The sequence below is a fragment of the Ammodytes marinus genome (genome assembly GCF_949987685.1).
Source record: "Ammodytes marinus genome assembly, chromosome: 10".
Lineage (NCBI taxonomy): Eukaryota > Metazoa > Chordata > Actinopteri > Uranoscopiformes > Ammodytidae > Ammodytes > Ammodytes marinus.
The window spans coordinates 1,346,848-1,370,139 of record NC_137214.1 but is presented as its reverse complement, the minus strand read 5'-3'; the positions used below and the strand labels follow the sequence as shown (position 1 = coordinate 1,370,139).

At 38.8% G+C, this 23,292-nt stretch overlaps 1 protein-coding gene across 2 annotated transcripts in view; it reads left to right on the top strand.

Moving 5' to 3' along the window:
* The first annotated feature begins 327 nt into the window (after positions 1–327).
* The window catches only part of immt (inner membrane protein, mitochondrial (mitofilin)), a 39,799-nt gene continuing 16,834 nt past the window's right edge, over positions 328–23,292 (top strand). Inside the window, exons 1-7 of one of the 2 annotated variants that reach the window (XM_080035372.1) lie at positions 328–468; positions 2,028–2,095; positions 12,635–12,824; positions 13,825–13,957; positions 16,615–16,707; positions 17,761–17,916; positions 18,253–18,386. In XM_080035372.1, the coding sequence (XP_079891498.1) occupies positions 427–468; positions 2,028–2,095; positions 12,635–12,824; positions 13,825–13,957; positions 16,615–16,707; positions 17,761–17,916; positions 18,253–18,386 (816 nt within the window). In that variant the 5' untranslated portion in view covers positions 328–426. Of the gene's footprint in view, positions 469–2,027; positions 2,096–12,634; positions 12,825–13,821; positions 13,958–16,614; positions 16,708–17,760; positions 17,917–18,252; positions 18,387–23,292 lie in introns of both variants that reach the window. The other variant, XM_080035371.1, reaches the window with a different exon arrangement.

Here is a 23,292-nt window from a genome sequence, read left to right as displayed (position 1 = left end):
ATTTAGTTTTTGAACCAAAGATAAATCAACTTTGCTCAGTTGTTACTAAACAAGGCTTATTAACTTTATGATAACGAGCTGCAGTTTGTTCACGCTGTTGAGGTTGCCACCTGTAAATGTGCAGATGCAACAGAACAATGACCAAAGAAAGATGAATACAGGTTAATACTTGGAAATGTATTTTAATATCTGTTTTCTCAATAAGCGACCACCTTATCACATGAACGGATTTGCTTTACTTCACAATTGAGCTCGAAGGAAGACCGTCCGTTTCTACTCTTAACTAAGGGAGGCAGTGTTGCGCACTAAAGCGAATTACCTAAAATACGAAGAAGACGACGTAAAAGAAACGGGGAGAAGAGTTACTTCTACTGGAAAGGTTAAATTGACAGGGATTTGATTAGGAAGAACAGGTGAATTCGGACCATGCTGAGGGCTTGTCTGAAAGGAGCTAATGCTACAGCTCGGGTAAGCGCGTGTCCTCTGTACTAACCACTCCTCTGCTAGTCAGCTGCCATGTTGCTATTAGCTTGTTGTCATTCAGTGACCCACACTGTAGCTCAAGGTGTCATACCGGATTTCATTGTAATCAAGAGTGGATTGTTAACTTTAAAATGCTACCCAATGTCTAAGTTTAGAATGTGCACGTTTCTTTATTGCAGTTGTTTATCAGAGCCGACTGGAGCAATGCCTAAGGTCACTGCTAGCTGGTGAGCTTCTAGTGTCAGAGTGCTAATGCAAGCTAACCATTTGAGCTGTCACTGTTTTAGTGGGAGGTTAACGTCAAACGTACCATCAACCTGGATCTCAATTCACTAATGTTTGGTCAATGGTGAAAACGGCTATGTTTTATAACAATGTATTTATTTTAATTAAGGGTAAGGCCTTTGCACACCGGTCTGGTCTGGTCAAATCCTTTAACAAATGATTGTATTCCTTATTCATGTAGCTTAACCCTGGTAAGGTCATTATTTAAATTTCTGGCGTGTAATCTAATGATATTTAAATCCAGTTTCGGCTAATATCGGCTTAATTTTTTTTTTAAATCCGGTGTCGAATTTCTTGGAGGTCACTGCTGCAGTTTACCAGGAGGGCCCAAGCATAGCCCAAGCCAAGGCCCTCTAGGTCCATATACAATACGATACGATTTATTAAAATGGGCGTATGTTCCGCCTAATTTTTTTGAAAACTGATGGTAATTTTTTTTCTCGCATAATGCACAGTCTGTATTAGTTTAGTAGCCTACAGAAATTATATGATAAGGGTCCCACATCTTGTAGTAACCTTCCTGTAATATGATAAAGATATAGATCTCACGCAGCACGTTACGTTTTTGTGTATAATTATTATTTTAACGTATTACACATTGTGATTTTAGTTTCAGGGGAAATTGTGATAACATAGCCTATATTGTCTTGAGAAAATATAAACTTAACATGTCTACTTCCTGTGTTAGAGATGTGGGGAAAAACATTTTCTTTGTTGACTGTACAACTGGATCAGCTGTCAGTTCAACACCATTTTTCGTCTTCCTGGAGTTTGCAAATGAGCATAAATGTAAAGTTCTGTCCAAGTAAGAAGAGAATGCTGTTAGTGCTAGTCACTCCACCTCACACGTGTGGAAAATGAGCCTCTGCAGGAGTTTCCTTAAAATGGGTTTATACACATACACAATACATCATCCACAACATTGGCCGACTGTATTTAAGTTTACTTGACTGTTAGTGTTCACTTAGAAACGCTGTGCAGTCTTCCATGCAGTTGTTATTTAGATTTTCCAATTAATTACACTCATAGCCCAAACAAAGGAAATTATAATGTATAAACTTCCAAAAATGTGTGTCAAATGCATAGGCATACTGTCATGCATTTAAAAAAAATCCATCCTGCAGTTCAACACTCCAGAATGCGGTTCCACTGTAGGCCAAGGAAACTCATAATCCAAGAGATGAACCATAATGTTAGCATTGAGCTGTGAAAAACACGCTACATCTACATAATATTCACCTCTCCCGTCCTCCCTCTAGAAACAATTTGGGAAAACCCTCCCAACCAATCTGCATCAGCACCGGCACTACACTGCAGGAGCAACCAGGTACTAGACACTCAAACACACACATACACATTTTCCAGTTATGGCAGCAAGCCGTTTGAGGATTTATTCCATATTCTTGATATTGGACTTTTTTGCACTTATTAACTTGTGTAGTTTACTCTGCTCTGTTTATCTGACTGTGTCTGCAGCGTAGAGAGCCACACAACGCAGTAGACACTACACTACGTGCACATACATAAGATAGATAAAATAAGAGTTTATTTTATAGAATAGCACCTGTTCTATATAAAGAGAAAACGTAGATAAATTACTTCTATTTTGTTCTGTTTTTTTTCATACCAGTCATTTTCCTTTTTAATGATTCATTTTCACAAGATATTTTTTTCCAAGTATTTACAATTTTTAAAGTACTAGTCAAGAAAAAGTCCAACTGGTGAACTCAAGTTTTTTTTTTGGCTTTTACTAGTTAACTAGTGAAGGAACCTGACGATATCAAGGATATGGAATAAATGCTCAAATGGCTTGACTTACAGTATCTCACAAAAGTGAGTACACCCCTCACATTTCTTCAAATATTTCATTATATCTTTCCATGGGACAACACTGAATAAATGAACTGCTGGCAACAAAAGTGAGTACACCCCTAAGTAAAAATGTCCAAATTGGGCCCAAAGTGTCAATATTTTGTGTGGCCACCATTATTTTCCAGCACTGCCTTAACCCTCTTGGGCATGTAGTTCACCAGAGCTTCACAGGTTGCAACTGGAATCCTCTTCCACTCATTCATGACGACAGCAAGGAGCTGGTGGATATTAGAGACCTTGCACTCCTCCACCTTCTGTTTGAGGATACCCCAAATATGCTCAATAGGGTTTAGGTCTGGAGACATGCTTGGCCAGGCCATAACCTTTACCCTCGGCTTTTTTAGCAAGCCACTGGTCGTCTTGGAGGTGTGTTTGGGGTCGTTATCATGTTGCAATACTGCCCTGCAGCCCAGTTTACAAAGGTTGAGTGCACGTGGTCAGCGTCATACACAGAGGTTGACTTTGGAAAATAGACGTATGAGTGCTGCCAGCATTTCTGAAGGGGTGGGGGGTAGGGGTGGGAAAAATAATCGATTCTCCGATGCATCGCGATTCTCTCTCGAACGATTCCGAATCGATTCATAAAAGTTAATAATATATTTAAAAAAACATTTATTTTTATTTTGTTTACTCTTATTTAACCCTTATGCCCTATTACAAAAAAGTTACACTGGGACCGTTAAGTACATTTTGTGTATTTTGACCTTTAAACTGCATTAAATTTTTTTCCAGTTTTTTTTTCATGAAGGGGTTGTTATTCAATTTATGTTGTGATTTAATAAATCACAAATAAAAATGAACCCTTTAGATGCCATTTTTGATCATATACCACTAACCGCTTTTTTGAAAAACACATAAATTCAATATTAAACTTTTTTATTAAACTTTGATTATTATTAGTATCACCGGCTCACCCATCTGAATAATAGGTGAGAAAATTATATTTGGTGCATTATTACTTTTTGTTTAATGTCAGATTGAATAAAAAAGTTACACTGGGACCAGGGCTGCTTTTACCTGCCACTAGGCCCTGGGGCTGAGAGGTTTCGTAGGCCCCCCCGGGCGGCGGTCTTACAATACAGATGCGTTAAAGCCATGTTAGTCTACACCACAATATCTCTATTGATGAAATACAAAATCACTTAAGGTAACATGTACTTAAACCCCCTCCTGGTCTAGTGACTTTTAATAACCAAACACACATGGTTGGTTACTGTGTTTTTCCAAGTTATTGAGGAGACAGTGGTGGGCACCCAGGACCTTCTAGGGCAGGGGTTCTCAACCTTCTGCAAGCTGGGCCCCCCCAAAGCTGGGTCATTGCAGTTGGGCCCCCCCACTGACCCTGACAACCCCCCCCCCCCCCACACACACACACACACCACCCTACACAGATAGTTAGTTAGTTAGTTAGTTAGTTAGTTAGTTAGTTAGTTAGTTAGTTAGTTAGATAGATAGATAGATAGATAGATAATCTATTATTGTTATTATCACAAGGGCTAGGCCAGTGGCGCACCTTTGAGTTGAACATTGGGTTTAGGGTTGGGGTCCGGAAATTTCTTATATTTTAACGTTAAATTCTGGTGCACTTTAATAGCTAATTATGAGATTGTATCAATGAGACACTGAGGAAATGTTTTTTTTTAAATCTCCTTAGAAGAGAAGAAAATAGTAGCCTAAATAGAACATACACAGAATAAATTCTACAATAGGTATACCTGTTATGAAAAAGCTTCACAAAACAAAGTCTATGATCAATGGGAAACACTGCTGTCTGACAACCCAGTTCAGAGAATGTTTCAACTATTGAGTCTTGGATTTGGAAAGTGGCCAGATTTAGCTCAAAATGCTACCTGCGATTAATGTGCTGTGCAGCCTGAACGCGGAGTTGTGTGTGTCTCAGTGGCGATTCCAGGAAATTTTGACAGGGTCTGGCCAAGGTGGGCCACAGAGCTAGAGTGGGGTGGCCATCGCACCCCTGAATGAATAGCATGTGATCAGGGTTTTTCCTGCATTCAAAAAATTTTGGCGCCCGCCAAAGGAATTTTAGCGCCCGCCAAAGGAAAATCCTCAGCGCCAAAGTGTTTTTTTTTTTTATATATATAGATAAATAAATAAAAATCTACTTAAAACGGCTCCAAATGTGTTTCCATTTCCGCGCCATTCCAGTCATATTACTTGCAATCTCAGTTGTAAAAAAATAAATCAGGTCGGGGATAATCGTTATTAAACTATCATTGTTCCGCTCGCCGGGGCATGCAGGCTTATAAATGCAGCGCACCCTTTCAGTCGTGAGCTCCGCTCGGCCCCTCCCTTACATGAGTTTAGCTATCGGCTCGTCCAGAGTAGGAGGGAGATGTTGCGCATTGCCGGGTGTTTTGAAAAACTTCTAGATGACGAGAATAAAGGTAAAACTAATTGTGTTGTCTGAAAACACTTCAGACTCACAACAGACTAAAATAATGTGCAAGATTTGTCACACGCGAGTAACGTGACATACGCGACCGAGAGAGAGAGACAGAGAGAGAGAAAGAAAAGTGATATACGACCTGATCTGCACCTCTAAACATACCGACCAATTTGTTTATTCACTTTAAGTCGAATCATAGTGGTCTATGACCAAGCAATCAATGAATAAAAACACAGGAAGTTTAAAGCTCCTTGACTCCTGCCACCACAACTGTCAACACTACAATGCAACTGCCTATCCAGCCAGCTCCATGACATAAATAAATCATGCCCTTACATTCAATGCTAGCAAAAGACGTGCCCTATCAACACCATTTACAACTGGTTATTTTTATTTTGACATATTTTTTTTTAATTATTAAAAATATGTTTCACTTATTTAGCCTATTTCTATTCTCCCTGTTTTCAGTTCAATTAGGCCTTTGTTTAAAGTCCAAAGTCATGGTGTTATTAGAAAAAAACCTTGTTAAAAGTAAAATAAATGCATAATGTTCTTAAATCAATGATTAACTGTCTTTAATAATCGTGATAACACAATGTGATTACTCAAAATAATCATGATTATGATTTTTTCATAATCGAGCAGCCCTACCTTCTTCCATGGTTTAGATCAATTAGAAACAATTAAAGTATTAGGCCTAAATAGGTAGGCCTAGTCATTATTAGTATTTTGACTTCATATATAGGTTGTTTATTGTGATTTCATAAGCGTCAGTGAGCTCCATGGTAACACAGTGATTGACAGGCTGACTGAAATGCTCTTGAGCTGGACAGAAACTCCCCTCTCCCAACCCAACACCCCTCTTAAAATACACAAACCGTTTGCCTTTACTGTCGCGACCACAAAAAAAGTCGGTCGCGTACTGACCCCCCAAAGGCCCATTCTGAGCCAGGAAAAACCCTGGTGATATGCTGTACAACCAATTCAAAGATGATTTATAATCCCAAATGCCCAAATCATGTTAGTATCCATTGTAATGTTTGTCAGAAAACTAAACCCCTGAAGGGGGGTCTGGGGGCATCCCCCCCAGAAGATTTTTTTGTGTTTTTAACATGTAATCTAAGCATTCTGGTGCATTCTGGCGAAGATAACAAAGGAAAAAGTCAATATTTATTTCAGTTCAGATGAATAGTAAAATTAGCAAGACAACATAACTTGCTAGCAGCCAGATGCCTAACAACTGGACAGAGGGACGGATGACCACTAGCTTTTGACCAAATATCTTGCTAAAAAAATAAACCTTTATTTATGAAATTCTGCCCTAAGAACATGTTTCACTTGATAACTACAAACTTACATTTTTTTATTCAGATTTCAGAAATCTGCTGGGACACGTGCCCATACACATGCATGGGTGGCACGCATGTCACAAGCGCACTTATGCTGTTTTCAAGACCTTTGCTGACCAGAGACCAGTTCTAGTGGCCACAGTCCTACCATTAATTCAGTACTTAATTGTAAACTGATCTCATATCAGTGGATTGGAGTGTTTGTGTGATGAACTTGGCAACTACCTATCAAAAAAAGTTAAGAAAGAAAAAAAATACATATCATCTCTGAACTAGGCTACATATCAGGAAAAAAATTGAAATGAAAAAAAAAAAAAAAAAAAAAAAATTAAGATTTTTTTTTTTTTTTTTTTTCATCCCCCTCGCGCCCCCCCGGTAGAGTGTCCGCGCCCCCCCGGGGCGCCCCCCCGGTTGAGAACCACTGTTCTAGGGGGGTCCGGGGGCATGCCCCCCCGGAAGAAAAATTTGAACCTTTTAAAGTAAAATGCATCAATCTGGTGCACTTTGAGAAGAAAACTAAGGCTAAATCAACTGTGTCCTATGTGAGCTATTTTCTGAAATCATTTGGAGACAGAAATACCAAAAAGCAGAAACAAAAATATACAGGTTTAAAAAATCCAGTCAGTCAGCATTCCAATTTTTTTTTTAAATCCCTTATCCCAAAGATACTTCTCTCTTTGAATTATTTGTTTTGTTTTTAATGGCTCATCTCAATATAGGCCCTTGATCTGCGTTGCCCCGTTTTTTTTTTCCTTTTCCTTTACTGGTTCATGATGGGCCCCTGATCTCTCTACGCCCCCTAAGATCAGGGGCCTATCATGAGCCAGTCAATAATTTATTTAAATGACAATGTGCGGGGCCTTCTTAGATCAGGGGCCTATATTGAGACAGTAAAAAAAATTAAAAAATTAAAAAATTATTATTTTTTTTTTTAGAGGCCCCTGATCCTTGTAGGCCCTGGGGCTTCAGCCCAGGTAAGCCCGTGCATTAAGGCGGCCCTGACTGGGACCGTTAAGTACATGTTGTGTATTTTGACCTTTAAATTGCATTAGATTTATGAAAGATACATTTTTTTTTCCATATTTTTCATGGAGGGGTTGTCGTTCAATCTGTCATGATTTAATTAATCACAATTAAAAATTAACCCTTTAGATGCCAGTTTTGATCATATGCCACCAACCGCTTTTTTGAAAAATACACTAAAATTCAATATTCAAATATTTTTTTTAGCTTTGATTATTATTAGTATCACCGGCTCACCCATCTGAACAATAGGTGAGAAAATTAAATTTGGGGCATTATTACTTTTTGAATAATGTCAAATTGAATAAAAAAAGTAAGATTTCTGCCATTGGCTTACATTATAACAACTTTTTGGCAACCCACCTTTAAATTAAAGTGAAAAAATGTGTTTGCCTCTGATTTCCCATTTTACTGCAGAAAACACAATGCAGTTGGGTAAAATGAAAGAGAATAGTAAAATTTACCCATTTTATCACCTCTTTTATCATCAAAATATGAATTTTTATGATGAAAACCACTCACTAAAACTACAAAAAAAAAAAAATTTGTGTGTGTGTGTGTGTCTGTGTGTGAGTGTGTGCATGTGTAAGTGCACATGTGTGTGTGAAAGTGTGCTTGTGTGTGTGTATGAGAGGAGAGAAATTACAAGGGGTACAGATTTGCAGCCCTAATATCGTATGACACATGCAAACACACACACCTCCCCACACACACACACATACACGCACAATCTTATTTTGTCATGGACATGCAGACATCAGTCCATACTATCCATATCAGAACACCTTTGACATTTTTCTTTAGATTTTTTGTCACAGTGGCCAGTAATCCTGAAGTTTGACAGAAAATATGAAAATTTAAATTTTTTTCTCGTTTGTGTCATTTGGCATGTTTGTTCCTCGGTTTGAGATCATATGAAATTAATAAATCAACTAGAAATTATTTAAAACCTAAAATGTGATGCCTTACCTTCAAAATGAATGGAAAAAATTATATAAATTCAGATTTTATCTTGCCATTGCCAAGGAATCAAAAATACTGGTTTTATGGCTTTTTATGAGTTTACGAAATGGCATCTTTTTACACAAGGATTTCAGTGTCTGTGATTTGAGTTCACACAGACTGACTCCTGGAAAATATTTTTTCACTTCAACCATTCTGACTAAAAGATGTGTTCACTAACTACACATCAAAACCATTGTATTGTATTTTTTTATTTTTTTTTATTGGTTTGCAGCCATAAATTATACAAGGATGCCAATTTGTCACCATAGAGGTTAGTGGGGGGGGGGGGGGGGGGGGCTAAAATGGGGCATTTTTTTTATTGACCTTATTTTTACACAAGTTTACTACAGAGAAATGGGAAATTACAGTCAAAATAATTTTTCACTTTAATTTTAAGGGGGGGTGGGGGGGGGTCAAAAAATGTCGTTATAATGGAAGTCAATGGTACAAATCGTGTAGTTAACGGTCCCAGTGTAACAAAAACATCTCACACAGTCAAAAGATATGAATGAAACTCAGAATATCCAAACTTCATTGAAAAACACACCTCCTTACCAAATTTTATGGCTAGGGGACAATCACAGCCAAAAATATCTAAAAATGCGACCCCAGATACACAAATTTCCACTAACGGGGCATAAGGGTTAATATTTGTATTTCCTGCGCCACTGCGTATGTACACCACACAAGTGCTTAAAAAGTGGCGACAAAAGGGCAGAGAGCAGCAAACCCATATGACCTGCACTGGCTCTGTGTCAGTTTACATTTTTGTATGAGAGCTAAAATTGTCAGTGTATTGGAATGCATCTTCTTAAAAAATAAATAGATAAAATAATAATTGTTTTAACTATCAGTATCTGTGTATCTGAATCTGATGGCAGTGGGGGCGGGACCCGATAAGCCTTTGGCTTCTCCTGCCACCCTTCGGACGATAACACAAAGTAATATGTATGAATATGCAAAGAGAAAATTGTGTATTGTGTGTAATTGTCCGGAAGAATAATAAATAAATAAATAAATAAAATAAAATCATACTTTTTGCACAATGTGTTGAAATGATATAGAAAATAATAGAAGAGAAATCCTATAGAAACATGATTCACAAGATTAGAAAGAAAATTAAACTCAATCGGTTTAGTTTTTACATACTTCCATATTGTGTTGAAATGCAAGCGCATTGATTATTGCACTGTTCATAGAAAGTCATATTTGTGACAAGAAAAGCTTTTTCTCGAATACAATATTAGAGAAGGTAATTCATCTGTTGATTGTATTTAATGATCATCACAAAAGTAGGAAGTGATTAGCAAACTCTGAGTAGCAAACTCAGATGTGTATATAAATATATTTTTGAAAATCACACATGAGTATGTACGTAAAAAAAGAAATGAGAATCGAAATGAGAATCGATTTTGAATCGAATCGTTGACCTCTGAATCGAATCGTGAGGTGCCAAGAGATTCCCACCCCTAGTGGGGGGTCAACCTGTCAGTGCTCAGACCATACGCCACACACTGCATCATACTGGTCTGCATGGCTGTTGTCCCAGAAGAAAGCCTATTCTAAAGATGATGCACAAGAAACCTCACAAAAAGTTTGCTGAAGACAAGCAGACTACTGACATGGATTACTGCAACCATGTCCTGTGGTCTGATTAGACCAAGATACATTTATTTGGTTCAGATGGTGTTAAGAGTGTGGGGCGGCAACCAGGTGAGGAGTACAAAGACAAGTGTGTCTTGCCTATAGTCAAGCATGGTGGTTGAAGTGTCATGGTCTGGGGCTGCATGAGTGCTGCCAGCACTGGGGATCTACAGTTCATTGAATTCTAACATGCACTGTGACAGACATACTGAAGCAGAGCATGATCCCCTCCCTTCATAAACTGAGCTGCAGGGCAGTACTGCAACATGATAACGACCCCAAACACACCTCCGAACGACCGCTGGCTTGCTAAAGAAGCTGAGGGTAGAGGTTATGGACTGGCCAAGCATGTCTCCAGACCTAAACCCTATTGAGCATCTTTGGGGTATCCTCAAACGGGAGATGGAGGAGCGCAAGGACTCTAATATATCCACCAGCTCCTTGATGTCGTCATGAATGAGTGGAAGAGGATTCCAGTTGCAACCTGTGAAGCTCTGGTGAACTCCATGCCCAAGAGGGTTAAGGCAGTGCTCGAAAATAATGATGGCAAAACAAAATATTGACACTTTGGGCCAAATTTGGACATTTTCACTTAGGGGTGTACTCTTTGTACAGTTTAGACATTAGGGGTGTAACGGTACACTAAAGTCACGGTTCGGTACGTACCTCGGTTTTGAAGTCACGGTACAGTACGGTACGGTTCATAGTTAACGGAGAATGAACAGCTTTAGCTGTCAGTAACTAGCTGACAGTAACATACTGTATATTTATTTTGAATTGTTTTAGTTTTACAGTCTATAGTGTTTTCTCTCTGATGATGGCGTTTCCTCAGCGCAGTTTCCTTCCTGTTTTTAATGAATTTCTTATTTTGGGGTATGGATGGGTGGGAGGGGGAATGTTTTTGCATGTATGCATATCTCTGGGTGGAGGGTGTGGGGGGGAGTTGTATTAAGCACTTTGTGTTACATTTGATTCTATGAAAAGTGCTATATAAATAAAGTTTGATTGATATAAATAAAATGCATAACAAATATAAAAATACTGCTGCAATTCTCCAATAAATAAAATACTTATTAAATACTAGTGTAGGTGCAGCATAAACTAAAATTGCCATGAAAAAATATAGTGTTAATGCTCAGCAGGCTCTGTAAGCTGGTGTAAACAAATGGTATGTCATCTTTAAGGGTCTTTTTGACTTTAAAAAAATAAAATATTGCTGCAGCTCTCTTAAACTCTAAAGTGCTCTTATAAATATAACAAGTATCAAATAAAAGTGCTACTGCAGCATTAATTAAATGACAGCTTGTTTATATTCAGTATAAAAAAGAAAATAATGTCTGGGTTTTGCCCAGCTCGTTTTTCTTCTCAGTAATGGTGAGAGTAGCCAAACACCTGATGGTGCCTTTTCAAATGCGTATGCATGTTCGACGTGTTGCCTCCTACATCAGCGATCGCGGTGAAACAATAACCTGTGTGCCGACATTGTTCCACACGTCTATCACTGTTTTCATAATTCACCTGGAATCCGAAATTATCCCTCAAACGGGATTTGAATGACAGGGGGGCGCCTGCGCGCTCCGGTTTCCTGTTGTCTTTCCCAATGCAGTTCGCTCTCTGTTCGAAAGCACTGTATAACATTTTGATTTGCACTACTCATAGATAGTAAAAGAGGGGGGGAACGCTGCTACTACAACTGCTAATAGTGATGCCAACGGAACACTAGAGCGGAGAGGTGTGTATCTCTTGCTCTGACTGCAGTTGGGAGGGACTGCTGCGTGAGGACTCGGCCGCCTGTCAGTGCTGTGGGACCGGGGGGAGTGGCCGTTGAGCACCCGCTGCTCGTTTAGAAGTGTTAAGAGCGATACATGCTTTAGCGACAGCACAGGGTCTCCAAAAGTCACCAATAACACCAGAAAAAGTAGCTAGATTGGTCGCTGGTCGCTTTTTTAAAAAAAAGAGTCGCCAGAGGGGTCTGAAAAGTCGCTGAATATAGCGGCTAAGTTGCTAACACTGCCTGACCCTTATGCTCACAATGGAGCTAATAGACTCTCAATGATTCAATCGCTGGCTGCTACTGCGCACGTGCGAGCCGAGCCGGAGGCTAAATGGTCCGGGGGGAACTCCGACGACAAGTTTTAAGTTCCACACCGCAAAACAAGCCTGTACATTCGCCATAGAATAACGTTATGTACTCCACATACGGACCGCGGTCCACCTCTGTATCACCAAATACGTGCCTGTACCGTCACGGTACGGTACAAATACGTGTACCGTTACACCCCTATTAGACATTAATGGCTGTGTGTTGAGTTATTTTGAGGGGACAGTAAATTTACACTGTTATACAAGCTGTACACTGACTACTTAACATTGTATCAAAGTGTCATTTATTCAGTGTTGTCCCATGGAAAGATATAATGAAATATTTGAAGAAATGTTAGGGGTGTACTCACTTTTGTGAGATACTGTATATAGTAGTAGAATGTGCCAAAACAAAATAATTCAAATGGAGAACTTGCACATTACGTTCAACCATGTCTATCCTTTCTGTTTTTTTCAATCACAGTGGTGCTGCTAAAGTGGTTACTGTTGGTCTGGTGACAGTAGGCGGTGGCATTGGAGGTACCATACTCTATGCCAAATGGGACCCAAAGTTCAGAGCAGCCGTGGAACACAATGTTCCATACTCAGACTGGCTGTTGGGTCAGGCATTGGGACCTGCTCCTCAAGATGGTGGCCTCCCCTTCAAGAAAAAGGTCAGGATGGATTCGCAGCTTGGCAACAATGTGCTAAGGCTAGCTAGAATCTGTTTTTCAATAGGTTATTAGACTGTTTTGAGCATACACCGGTTTTAGCTAATAAACCACTCAGTGTAAAACACAGTGTTTTTCTACTTCCAAAAACTCAAGCATAGTGAAACCTCTTCTCTCAGTTGATATCCTCAGTCAAATTCAGGTGTTGCGTTCGTCCACAACTTTCCCAAATGTCAGATCAACAATTCAAGTTAATCGACTTGCATTGGATCAGACTTGGTATCTTAGTTCTACAATATTAAAGGACTCAAAAGAAAACTATTTTTTTTATTAGAAACTTACTATTTCATTATGTAGAGAAATTAGGGCATTTTAGTATACTGATTGCAGAAAGCGGACACGCGCCCATCAGTTAAGGTACACACGTGTCATGAATCCAACATACTCTATTTTATATATTTTTTGCATCAAAAACATTTTCACACACTTATTAAATGAAGGCCAATGTTTATTATTGATGGTTGAAACAATATTACAACATATGTTACATTTTCAGAATAAAAGACTCCGTGTTGATCCAGATGGTATTTTCACTACATCAACATAACAAAGTGTGGAGTCAACAGATCTTTCACATTGTGAACAATGAAGGATAAGCTAATCATTGAAGTGGATAATTGTAATGCTTTTTATGATGGAAAAGTTACAATTAGTAATAATTATCCAACTCATTGCACTCCTTTTGGATTTGAAATAAGTTCATAAAGTTACTTTCTTTGCATTCATTTGATTTGCAATGACAATACACTGGTAAAAATTGCTTTACATTGTTGTAAATTGCATTTTAAACATGCAATTAAAAAAAAATGATTAATCACAATCAACTATGGAAATTCTGCAATTAATCACGATAAAACATTTATAATTTTTTTGGCAGCCCTAAAAAAACATTTGAGACATTCAGGCCTCAGTTCAAATGACGGATGTTGTTGCTTTTTAGAAGGATTTGGCCCAGCTTCCCTCTTTGATGGAAAAACAGGTGAAACTGTCCGATGAGAAAAAGATGGAAGAGGCAGCAGAAAGTCTGGCCAGAGACACAGGTCCTGTCCCAACACATCCTGCACAGAGCATAGAGGGTAAGTCATTGCGATGGTGCAGGCCCATGCACTATGTACTTTATTTGCAATGCATTATGTACTGCTGGTGTTTCTAGTTATTGGCTGCTGCAGTTCAGTCACACAGTCCATTCTGCCACCTTGCTGCTGTGACTGAAGCCTTGTTTCCTCTGAGCGGTAGCGTTTGCAATGTTTTGCATAACCATGTTCAAAAGTATGGAAGGGTTCCAAAAGAAGAGTACTATGCCGTAGGGCTGAGCCATATCAGGAAAACTTGGATATGTGATAGCATTGTTGCGATGGCGTTATCATATGCGATAATTAATAACAAATACGTAAATATAGTGTTTATGTATTTCTGCTTTCAGTTTAGGGCTGGGCGATATGACCAAAATCTCATATCCCGATATAGTTTATTTCTTATCCTGATAACGATACATTTGACGATATAGCATATTTTCTGTAAATTCAATTAATAAATATTCATAGAAATGACACATTTTGAATTAGACCTTTCAAAAATAAAAAGTATTTAAACATATTTGATTATTTTCTCCTTTTTATTCAAACGGAAATTTTCAAGCATGCAACAAAATAGAAAATGCTCACTTAAGTTAACGAGCGACGGACTAAAAAATGTAGGCCTAATCACAACCTTTGTATGTTAGTATTCCAATTCATTGCAAATGGCTCCTTTTTATTGAAAACCAAACTACCGGTGTTTATAACATAATATAAAACAGATTATTGAACTGGTTGTTGTGAATGTTTTGGGAGTAGTTCCTCCACGGCTTATTTTATTTGTGTGTGGTTGCTATGGCGCTGCTGCAGCCTCCTCCAGTCGCCCTTTGTAGCGAAAATTAAAGTTAAAATGAATGACTGGCGGCTGCCACTAACGTTCATGAAGCTTTTGCTGTGAGCGCAGGGTTACAATTAGGGCTATTGCAAATTGCAAGCTCTCTATCTGTTCGTTCACGCATTGTCCCACACGGAAGACATGCTACAAGTGACAGAAGCGCAGCGGGGCTATAGAGCTAAGTTTGTGCTTTAAGTGAAAGTCAAAGTTGACTTTTATTTTTCACGTTTCGCCAGTTAAATGCTTTTAACCCATTGATACCACATGCTGCGCGACGCAACATTGTATCTTGTGCCGGCTGCTGTGTGGCGCAGCGTTGTTGTTTTGTAGTTTTTTTTCATGGCACGTGCAGCATAGAATGCACCGTCATTGGTTAAAATACACATGAGGTGGGTTTTGTTGATTTTTTTTAAAACCATGTGACCACCCAAATGTTGTGTTGTTTGCCGAAAATCAGGTCAATCCAAAAAGAAGCCGGCTGTGTGTGTGTTCACGTGATCGGCGATACTGTTTTACAGAACAGTTAGTGGCGAGTGACAATCTAGGTCTACTCTAGGCTACTGACAAAAATCACACATCACATTACTTCTGTTTAATAACAATATTTATTCATTTAGGCTATATGTGGCTGCTCCACCTCAAGTCAGCCCAGCCTGGCGATAGTTTAGTTTAAATTGTTTTCTCTGTGTTATACAGCTGTTTGGACCAGCTGATCAGCTAATTTTGACGATTTTTAGAAAAATGTGTTGGTTTGTAAGTGCTAAGGGAGCATGTTTTAATAGAACCTGTAAACATTACCTTAAATGTCTTTTATTTCATGTTTCTATTAGGGCCCGACCGATTATATCGGCCGATTATCGCATATTTCGGAATTATCGGCATCGGACGTTTTTTTGCCGATTTTTGCGTATTTATTTTTTATTTTTTTATTATTATTATTTTTTTTTTTCAAGCAATCATGTGTGAAATGTATTGCTGCCCTGGAGGTAGCCTAAATGAATAGCATTAATGCTATAGCCTATTTACAGCAGCAACAGGTGTATTGTAATACATTGGATTAATTTACACTTGACAGTGCCCCTGCAACCAATAGCAGAGGCATTGGTCATCGCTTGACTGTTAATAATAATAATAATTGATAGAATTTATATGGTGATTTTTTGGAGGTCATTCAAAGACACTTTACATCATAGAGAATCATACATGTTGAAAAAGAAAACAAATTACATAAAAAATTTAAATAAGGTTTGAATTGGAGTCAGGTGTCATTATGCTTCCTTAAAGAGGTGAGTTTGTGACTTTTGAATGAGTTTATTGAGTCTGAGATGCTGATGTTTGGAGGGAGGGAGTTCCAGTCAGAGGGTTGGGTGCAGTAAGATAAAATGCATAATGTCTGAATTTAGACATATTTGACATATGTGCTACAGAGGCTTAGATATTACGGTTTTGCTAGACATTGGAAATTCGTAGTCTTTTTTCAGAAAACCCTCAGGAGATAAGAACATGTATCCTAGATTTCCATAGGCAGGTGAAACTAAGCTGTAAGAAATGTTCAGTTTTAACTAACAGTAACTACATGTATAGTTTGTGTCATAAACATACACAAATTAAAACTATAGACGTTTTTTGTTTCGTCAGACGATATATATATATATATATATATATATATATATATATATATATATATATATATATATATATATATATATATATATATCTCGTCAGATCACACAGCCCTATATCAGTTCACTGCGAACTAATGCAGTCACAGTCTATAGTCTGCTATTTGAATTAGTTTTCTGTGTGTTTGTGCCCCCTCCAGAGTCTTCAGCAGAGGCTTCTCATATCATCTCAGCCATCAGTGAAGTCCACACTGTGCCTGCTCCGTGTGACACAGAGGCAGCAGCAGGCAGAGGTAACTATATCCCCCCTTATGTGAATGTTGTACCACTTGCTGTGGACGCTCACGATTCTCTTATACAAACCTTTTTTGTTTTGTTTTCAACCAAAAACATTTCCTGACACTTAGACACACCCTAAACATAACATTTAAGTGCTCAACTTCAACGTAAAAGTATCTTATTCTAACACACAAAGAACTCTCTTCCTCGTATTGTACAACACTTAAATGCTTCTGAACATAAAAGAAAAGAAGGTAAAGTTTGAGCTTTAAAATAAATAATTAAAAATAAATCAAACCTAGCACACAGTCAGTTTGGACAACCAACCACTAAAGCTTCTTGGTTCAGAACATCTACACTATCAACATGTCGGGGCTTCAAGGAGGAATACTAGCAGGTTATAACATCTGTTGAGTTGTTTGCGTGGATGATACATTAACAGTTTGTTTTGTTTTACATTGTGGAGCTAATTGTCATTGATATAACAACTGGGAATTGTTGCCAAGCAAAGAAATTAACATTCAGCGTGACTATGGGAATACGAGCAAGAGCGTCGTCATCATTTAGAAAATGAGTTTGCATAAGATATATGAATCAAGATCACAATTTATTAAGATTAATTGTGCAGCCATATTATTAACAAATTCATTTATGTGTAAGTCCTCCATGAATGAAGTTGTCTAAACCCTTGGGAAAAAATGATTGGGGCAAAAAAATTATTAGGTCCGCCTTTTTTTCTCTGAAACTAGCCATAGATCCAAAGAGTTCTTAATTGATTTGATTTTATTTTGGGAAGGGGGGACGTGTCAAAGAAGTGTTAATACTCCACATAGGCTCTGTAAACTGGTATGTAAACAAAGAGGGCTCACCGTAGCCAGCAACATGCCTGTTTACAGAGCCTAGGCTGAGTATTAACACAGTACAGACAGCAAGCGGATCACAAGGAGATATTCACTGATTTTAGACAAAAAATGTATTTAGACAACAAATGTTCTCCAGAATCACGGACTCCACATTTAAGTCAAAGTAGTGTTAGATTGTGACTGTGTGTGTGCATGTTTGTCTAGAGGAGTGCAAAGACTGCCACGACGACCCACCAGTGACAGCAGCAACTCACCCTGACACACAATCACCTGGAACAGAACCACTGAAGGAACGACCTGTAGAGGAAGTCACAGCTAGGCTCGCTCAACAAGACCTGGAAGAACAGGATATCCTATCATGTAACTCACACACACACACACACACACACACACACACACACACACACACACACACACACACACACACACACACACACACACACACACACACACACACAGTGTGATAGGGAGGAGAGCTGCCTCTGATGCACGCTATCCTCCTCATGCTTTTAACAGGTGTTCTTAACACTCATTATCAAACAGTCCGTAGGTATCACCCAGCACAGCCATAACACTAATAAGCATGTCACTACAGCATGTCAGCAAACAGCTCTAGAACAACTGAAAGAGATGCAGACAGAGGAAAAGAGCCCAAAACGTGCCAGAGCATCTCTCTTCTTACTGTCTGTTTTGCAGCCGTATCGGCCAGTCTTGAAGACTCCCTGGCCAGCTCGGCTAAAGCTACACTGCAGGCTATTGGAGCTCAGGAGGCAGCACTGCAGGCTATCTCACAGCACACACACAAACTGAAGGAGGCCATGGAAGCAGAGGTAAAGAATACTGTCCATGACTAAAAGGACATTATTCATGACTTAAAGTAATGCTGTTACATGTGTAAGAAATATGATTTAATGTATGTGATTTGGTGTGTTTTTGTGTTAGAGCCAGCAGGGGGACACTGAACTGTGGTGGGATTCAAATTAAAACATAAAATTACATATAAATTAGAGCTGGGACAGTTGACTTCCATCATTATCCCGAAACTGTCTGACTGTCCTCCTAACCCTAAGCCTAACCCAGGCAATACACGGGCACTAAAAATTCCATCTTTAAAAAACCTAATTCACCAACAAATATGTAGTGTAGTGACTAAATTTAGCTGATAATTATGCATTCAGTAGGAATTGGTATTCTAATATGTTCTACTCTCCACTGTTGATGTGCAACTAAAGGCAAAATAGGAGGCAATACTAAAAAATATACACATACACATTAGGGCTGGCCCAAATACCATTTTACTGGCTTCGAATATTCGTTAGATTTTCCGAGCGAATTTTACTTAATAATCCCAATGTACTCTCTGAAACCGAGTGTGTGAGCCGAGACAGCATGCTGCGTAGGTTGTTGATGCTTTAATAACTTTCGAGCGGTAATAAAGTCGGAGTTCCTTACTTTTTCCCCGTGGAAGTGAACAGCTGTTGTTCCGTTCCAAATCAGCTGTCCTGTGCCATCGTAACCCTAACAGAACCTTTCAATTCATCTTTTCAGAGATTTATAAATCCATACAGGGCTCAACAATAAGGATTGCCCGACGTCCCGGGGAAAGTAAAATGCCATGTCGGGCCAGTAACTATGACAACTGGCATGCCCGACCGGGCAACCGGGAGGTTCCGCTGAAATTCTTGAATAATAAAAAAAAATCATATTTCTTATTTTATTTTTTTGAATCGCCAAATACAAGTAATCTATCTATGGTTTATTTTCATATTTAACTGGTGCTAATTATTACATTAACGCTCATTTGTGTGCGCGTAGTGTCTGCTACGTTGCGTCTCTCCTCTCTGCTCCGTTTTGTGAAGGGGGGGCGGGGCTCCACCGCCGATACACACACATACACACGCAGACTCGGCACAACACCGGTGAGCACACACACCCAGTTAGAGAGGTAGAGAAGAGAACTACACGCAGTAGGTTGATGTGACAGAAAGTCCAAAAGCCAATGAGTAAATTATAAATGGAGTGAAATCGACCCCGACCGTCTGAAAAGCAGCGAAAATATCAGCGTTTTTTAAATGCATTATGCACCCAACGTGAATCTAGTAGTTGCGAGGATGCTAACGTTAGCTCTGCTGCTAGTAGCCAAGTAGCCTACCAGTTAATGTGCAGTTCAACACAAACATCAGCAACAGTTATCAGAGGAACAGGCAGTGGAAGCTTAAAAGTAAGCTACTGGAAAAGAGTTCAAAACACGGGCTGTCCTGAGCCAATTTTTTTTTTCATCAAATTAAAATCACTCATACACACATTAAAATGATAGCCTATAGTAAAAAAATTAAAATAAATTTAAAACAGATTGTTGTAGGCCTAAAAAAATGTTTTGCAGAAAGAAGTTTTAAAGAATTGCTGTTGTAAAAGGAATAAGGTAAAACAAATAAAAATAAGTGCTGTTAAAGTTCTTTACATGATTTTTGTTTGCATAAAACATGTCTCGTTTGCAGTTATTAACAAAAGGTTAGGTTTAGAAACAAAAAAGATTACAAATGTTCCAACTCAATTTGAATAATAGCCTCCACTTTCAGTATGACCCTTAACCCTTTAGGCGCCAAAGTCGCAAAATTGCGACAAGACGCTTTACTGAATCAAACAGCTGTTTTCTCTTAATAGAGTGTTATATGTCATTCATACTCCCCTCCACTAGTTAGCAGACATCCCGAACTTAGACCTTAGTTCAGAAAAATGTCATACTTCAATGCAAAATGTTCGAACAAAATCCCATCCAAAAAACTTAAAATTATTTTTTAAATTTTTTTGTATTATCCTCCTAGCAACTTTTTCTGGTGTTATTTGAGACTTTTGTGGTGTTAGGAGACTGACGGGAAAGCACGTATCACTCTGTTTACTCTGCTGTTTCTGTGCTCAACGAGCAGCGGGCGCTCACGGAGCCCCTACCCCGTCCAAAAGCACTCGCGGGCGGTCAGTCTCACAGAAGCTCAGCGCAGCGGTCCCAGCCTGCAGCCAGCAGAGAGGACACACACACCCGCTCCTCCTAGCGACCCTTTCTGGTGTTATTGGAGACTTTTGTGGTGTTTGGAGACTCTGATGTGAAAGCACGTATCACTCTGCTTTTACTGTGCTCAACGAGCAGCTCCCGGAGCCCCTGAGCCCCGCGCAGCAGTCAGGGCAGAGCGGGTGTGTTTCTCCTCTCTGCTCCGCTGACACCTCCGCGTCCAGGCTGCAAATGAATCGTGCATGCGTTGCCATTCCTGCCCTGGTTTTACAGAACAGGGTGTAAATGTTTATTCACTCACTCTTGCAATAAAATTATTATGCGAATGCGAAAGACGCCAAAAGACGCCTACTGTTGTTGTTATTATTATTATTATTATTATTATTATTATTATTATTATTATTATTATTATTATTATTATTATTATTATTATTATTATTATTATTATTATTATTATTATTATTATTATATTATAATGATATAATGATAATTACAATAATGAATAATAATAATAATGGAGAATAGAAGAAGAAAAGTACTGTAAAAGTTGTGGTGTGTTAAAAAAAAAAAAAACGCCTGCTGTTTACATGCGTTTTGTGTTTTAGTTCTAGTTCTAGTTTACAAATGTTGGCTTACAACAAAGTGGGCATCATTACAAATAGATGGAGGGGGTGAATCTGATGAAATAAATTCAACTCTCTTTCAAAATATCAGGTATTTCATGGAAATTACATAATCCAATATGGCCGCCGCCATATGACGTCATAATATGCAAATTAGATGAAAAAATTTATTCCTAGATAAACTTCAGGACATTCTCAATATTTGTCTCATTAACTTTTTGTCTCTATCTCAAACCACTTTCAATCCAGAGCCTTCTGAAATTTAGGTGTCAAAATAAAGTATTTTTCAAAATTAAACCCAGCGCCTAAAGGGTTAACTCCTCTATAATACTGTCCATGATTTGTTTATACATTGTCAATAAAGAGCGAATATAACAATTATTTGAACACGACTAATAGAAAAAAAATTTTTATAGGGGCCAGTCAAAATTGACTTCGGGCAAGTAGAATTCAGACCCACTTGCCCGATCGGGCAAGTGAAAAAAAAACTTAGCGTTGAGCCCTGCCATACAAAGGTCCAATGTTGATAGTCTTTAGTGTCCATATTATATCCATTATTAACCGCGTATTCCCATGATGCAAGCAAGTCACTGTTGATGATGGGCGATAGCAGCACTGCATTACAAACAGCTAAGGTAAGCTAACGTTAGCCTTACGCCAAGCATTAGGCTACATTTCCTTCCAAAATCGCCCTAATGTTGTGTTATAGAGTAACACATAATCTATTATTCCTCCATCTCGCTCTCCCTACTGCGCTTGGTGCCGCTTTCAGTTTGCCTCGCTCTGGTAACATCACGTAGCCTATGGCTGATATCAGCGGTTGTGCTTTGAAAGGTCAGCGGCCAACTAGGTCAAAGTTCAAATAATTCGATAATATATTTTAAATTAAAGTCTAATTTGTATTTTACAATTTTTGTATAACTTGTGTATCTAATCATTATTTGCTGACGAAATATGTTGCAGTTTGAGGTATTTTTGCAAAAAAAAAAAAAAAAAAAATATGCCAAATATTGAATTGAGCTCCGAATACTAATTTATAAAACGAATACTCGGATGTTCGAATAATTCGGGCCAGCCCTAATGCATATACACCGTGTTCCAAATTATTATGCAAATTGGATTGAAGTGTCATAAACATTTAATGTTTTGTTTTTCAATTAAACTCATGTATGATATTGTGTCTCAGGACACTTTGGATCATTGAAATCAATCTCATACACCTGTGATAATTAGTTTGCCATGTGAGCCCAATCAAAGGAAATCTACTTAAGAAGGATGTTGCACATTATTAAGCAGGCCACATGTTTCAAGCAATATGGGAAAGAAAAAGGATCTCTCTGCTGCCGAAAAGCGTCAAATAGTGCAATACCATGGACAAGGTATGAAAACAATAGATATTTCAAAGAAACTGAAGCGTGATCATCGTACTGTGAAGAGTTTTGTGGCTGATTCAGAGCACAGACGGGTTTGTGCAGGTAAAGGCATAATGAGGAAGATTTCTGCCAGGCAAATTCATTGGATTAGGAGAGCAGCTGCTAAAATGCCGTTACAGAGCAGCAGACAGGTATTTAAAGCTTCTGGTGCCTCTGGAGTCCTGCAAACCTCAAGGTGTAGGATCCTCCAGAGGTTTGCAGTTGTGCATAAACCTATAATTCGGCCACCCCTAAACGATGCTCACAAGCAGAAACGGTTGCACTGGGCTCCGAAATACATGAAGACTAATTTTCAAACAGTCTTGTTTACTGATGAGTGCTGTGCAGCCCTGGATGGTCCAGATGGATGGAGTAGTGGATGGTCGGTGAATGGTCACCATGTCCCAACAAGGCTGCGACGTCAGCAAGGAGGTGGCGAAGTCATGTTTTGGGCCGGAATCATGGAGAGAGAGCTGGTAGGCCCTTTTAGGGTCCCTGACGGTGTGAAAATTACCTCGGCAAAGTATGTTGAGTTTCTGACTGACCACTTTCTTCCGTGGTACAAAAAAAAGAACCGTGCCTTCTGTAGTAAAATCATCTTCATGAATTACAATGCACCATCTCATGCAGCAAAGAATACCTCTGTGTCATTGGATGCTATCGGCATAAAAGGAGAGAACCTAATGGTGTGGCC